We start from the raw sequence: 1,475 nt of genomic DNA, 5'->3' as shown, positions 1-1,475 counted from the left end.
CCCCCCCCCAAGAGAGTCTGTTTTCTTTCCTTCTTGATCCATCATCCACTTCTCATCCCCTCTAACTTGCGCCTCTCCACTGTGTTATATTTGTCGATGTCTTCTCTTCGTCACAGGCAGCCGCCGCTGCCGCTCCAGTGAAGCGTCCGTAGACCTTTACGTACTTCTCATAGTCTAGCCGAGCCTGGCTAGATTGATACCTTGTAAGAGAAATCTGGGAGAGAAGATCATCCGTGAAAGCGCCGTGATACCCTGCTTTCTTCACCTGGGCAAGACACACAGGAGTGGGCGGAGACAAAACAGCGAAAAGAATGACGAAGGAGCAAAACCAATGATGACCTACCACCTCACATGGCATCGAGGGGCACAGAACGGCTTCTCTTTGAACTATCCACAGACAGAGATCTGTATAGATACATGTATCTCTATACGCATATAGAGATACAGATATAGAACAAAATGAGGGAAATCTCGCCACGAAGAAGCGCTTGCGGAAAAGGAACTCCACGACTTCTTGATACGACGGTCCTTACAAACCTGAAAAGACATGCAAGACCTCTCTCTCTCTCTCTTATTTCCTCAAGATGCCATCACTAGGCATAAACCAGCCCGCCGAAAACCATGGGGCCTACAGTGGACTACCTTGTCCTTCTTTCTCTTTTCTCTCACTTTCTTTCTTCGGACCACGGGTTCTTTCTCCATCCTCCCAGTCTGCAATGACGAGTCCTAGTAGTATTAGGTGTCTAGGCACAGCAGGGGGACTTACGAGAGAGGCAAGAGCTTCGTGTTTTGTCATGCCAAGCTCCTTTGCAATTTCTGGTAGATAAGTCGCTGAATACCTATAGCAAGAAACATCGAGAAAAGATAAAGATAGAACACCACGAGATGGAAAGACTTCTACGCAGAGCTATGTCTGTACACACATGTAAACATATGTATATATCAGGAATGCTGTTTGGAGAGCTACCTAAGAAGCAGATATATATATATATATATGTAAAAGGAGAGAGAGACACTTCTACTTGGGTACCTGCGGACGGACAGAAGAGATTCATGCTTCCACCGAATCCTTTCTTTCTTTTGGCTTCTGTATTCCGTCATGTACATTAAGTCAGAATTCTCTTGTCATCCCCCTCCCCCTTCCCTTCCTCTATCACACCTCCCAGCTGTTGGTCTGTCTTCCTTTCATCTTTCTCTACATACAAAGATGCTGTAGGAGCCTCTTGTCTCTCTTCATCCCCCTCCATAACATCATACAGACAGCAAAGTCGCTCGCTCCCCCAGCCGCTGCCACTCCCCCTAGGACTTCTACTCATGCACACGGCCGCACGAGGGCGAAGTAGATGGGATTCTCTGGACGCCAGGTTATCATACTCTCGAATCAAGGAGGGATAGAAAGTGAAAGAAGAGTCTCTCTACTCCTCTATGTTTTCTCGGAGGGAGGACGACTTGATACAGACAATAACCATAGCCCC

At 47.3% G+C, this 1,475-nt stretch overlaps 1 protein-coding gene across 1 annotated transcript in view; it reads right to left on the bottom strand.

Moving 5' to 3' along the window:
• Positions 1–11: 11 nt before the first annotated feature.
• CSUI_010105 (duf51 family protein) overlaps positions 12–1,475 on the bottom strand; it is an 8,449-nt gene continuing 6,985 nt past the window's right edge. The window contains exons 6-7 of the mRNA XM_068070210.1: positions 767–839; positions 12–265 (exon numbers count right to left, since the gene is read on the bottom strand). Of these exons, the coding sequence (XP_067917816.1) occupies positions 62–265; positions 767–839 (277 nt within the window). The 3' untranslated portion in view covers positions 12–61. The remainder of the gene's footprint in view (positions 266–766; positions 840–1,475) is intronic.

This window comes from Cystoisospora suis (assembly GCF_002600585.1).
Source record: "Cystoisospora suis strain Wien I chromosome Unknown contig_6667, whole genome shotgun sequence".
Taxonomy (NCBI): Eukaryota; Apicomplexa; class Conoidasida; order Eucoccidiorida; family Sarcocystidae; genus Cystoisospora; species Cystoisospora suis.
Note: the sequence above shows the minus strand (reverse complement) of the source record. Positions and strands in the feature narration are given on the sequence as shown.